Raw genomic sequence first — 916 nt, 5'->3', positions numbered from 1 at the left:
TAGCTTGATTAAATTATTCCACATTGTATTAATAAATTATAGCATCACTTTGTACCCCATAAATTGATACAATTATAAATTGAGAATTTATAATTAAAAAAAAGGCAAATTATTACCTTAAAAGAAAAATAACTTGGCACTGAAGAGAAAATTGATGGCGACACTCTTGGCAAACAGCATTCGTAGCCCCAGCACTGTGAGTGACATCGTGTTCACCTTCTCGGCATGAACTGTGGTTGAACAAAAGTGAAGACTGTGGCTTCCCAGAGAGAATAAATTCCCCTCCAGAAACTGGGCTCCCAACACTCACAGCAGCCTGCCCCAAATCACCATGGTTCTTCCTGGCCTGCAAGCCCAGAGACCTCAGGCTGCTGCTCATGCCCGGCCTGGCCAGCTCTGCCCGGAGGGTTCAGTATGGTGTCAGTTTTCTTTTGAAATCTGATGTCTTTTGGCCCCAGCTGACAATTACACAGTTTGCTTTAACCGTCAGTTTTGAAGTTGGCCCTTTGACGTGAACTAACCTCTGGGTTTGTAGCAGCTCTCTGAGGTTGGCTTCCCATTCTCAGGTTCCTCTGGTTTTAGATGATCTGGAACAAATAGCAGTGGTCAGGTGTACACTGGCAACCAAAAGGCCCAAAGAACTGCAGGGTTTTAAAAGAGGAGGAGACTTTAGGTGATTAAACTTAGGGCCAGAACGTGTGGCTAGGTTAAGGTCATACAGCTATTAACACAGCCAACCTCCTTCCCGTTCTGGGCTTTTTTCATTGCACCGTGAGGCGAGCATTCAGGCGTGCCTCTCATATGTGGGAAGACCTGGAACTCCAGGATAGGCCTGGCTGCCCTTTGAATTCAGCACTGAATTAGAGTGCAAATGGGCTTTCACTCTCAGTCTAGTAGTGGGACAGTCATTTGTATG

At 45.4% G+C, this 916-nt stretch overlaps 1 gene segment (V, D, J or C); it reads right to left on the bottom strand.

Annotated features, from left to right (window-relative positions):
- Window positions 1–916, bottom strand: part of LOC103606965 — a 7,749-nt gene that overhangs the window by 1,668 nt on the left and 5,165 nt on the right. Inside the window, 2 exon segments of the C gene segment in view lie at window positions 117–230; window positions 522–587. Coding sequence covers window positions 118–230; window positions 522–587 — 179 coding nt within the window.

Source organism: Galeopterus variegatus, unplaced genomic scaffold, assembly GCF_000696425.1.
Source record: "Galeopterus variegatus unplaced genomic scaffold, G_variegatus-3.0.2 Scaffold6995, whole genome shotgun sequence".
NCBI classification, from domain to species: domain Eukaryota; kingdom Metazoa; phylum Chordata; class Mammalia; order Dermoptera; family Cynocephalidae; genus Galeopterus; species Galeopterus variegatus.
Note: the sequence above shows the minus strand (reverse complement) of the source record. Positions and strands in the feature narration are given on the sequence as shown.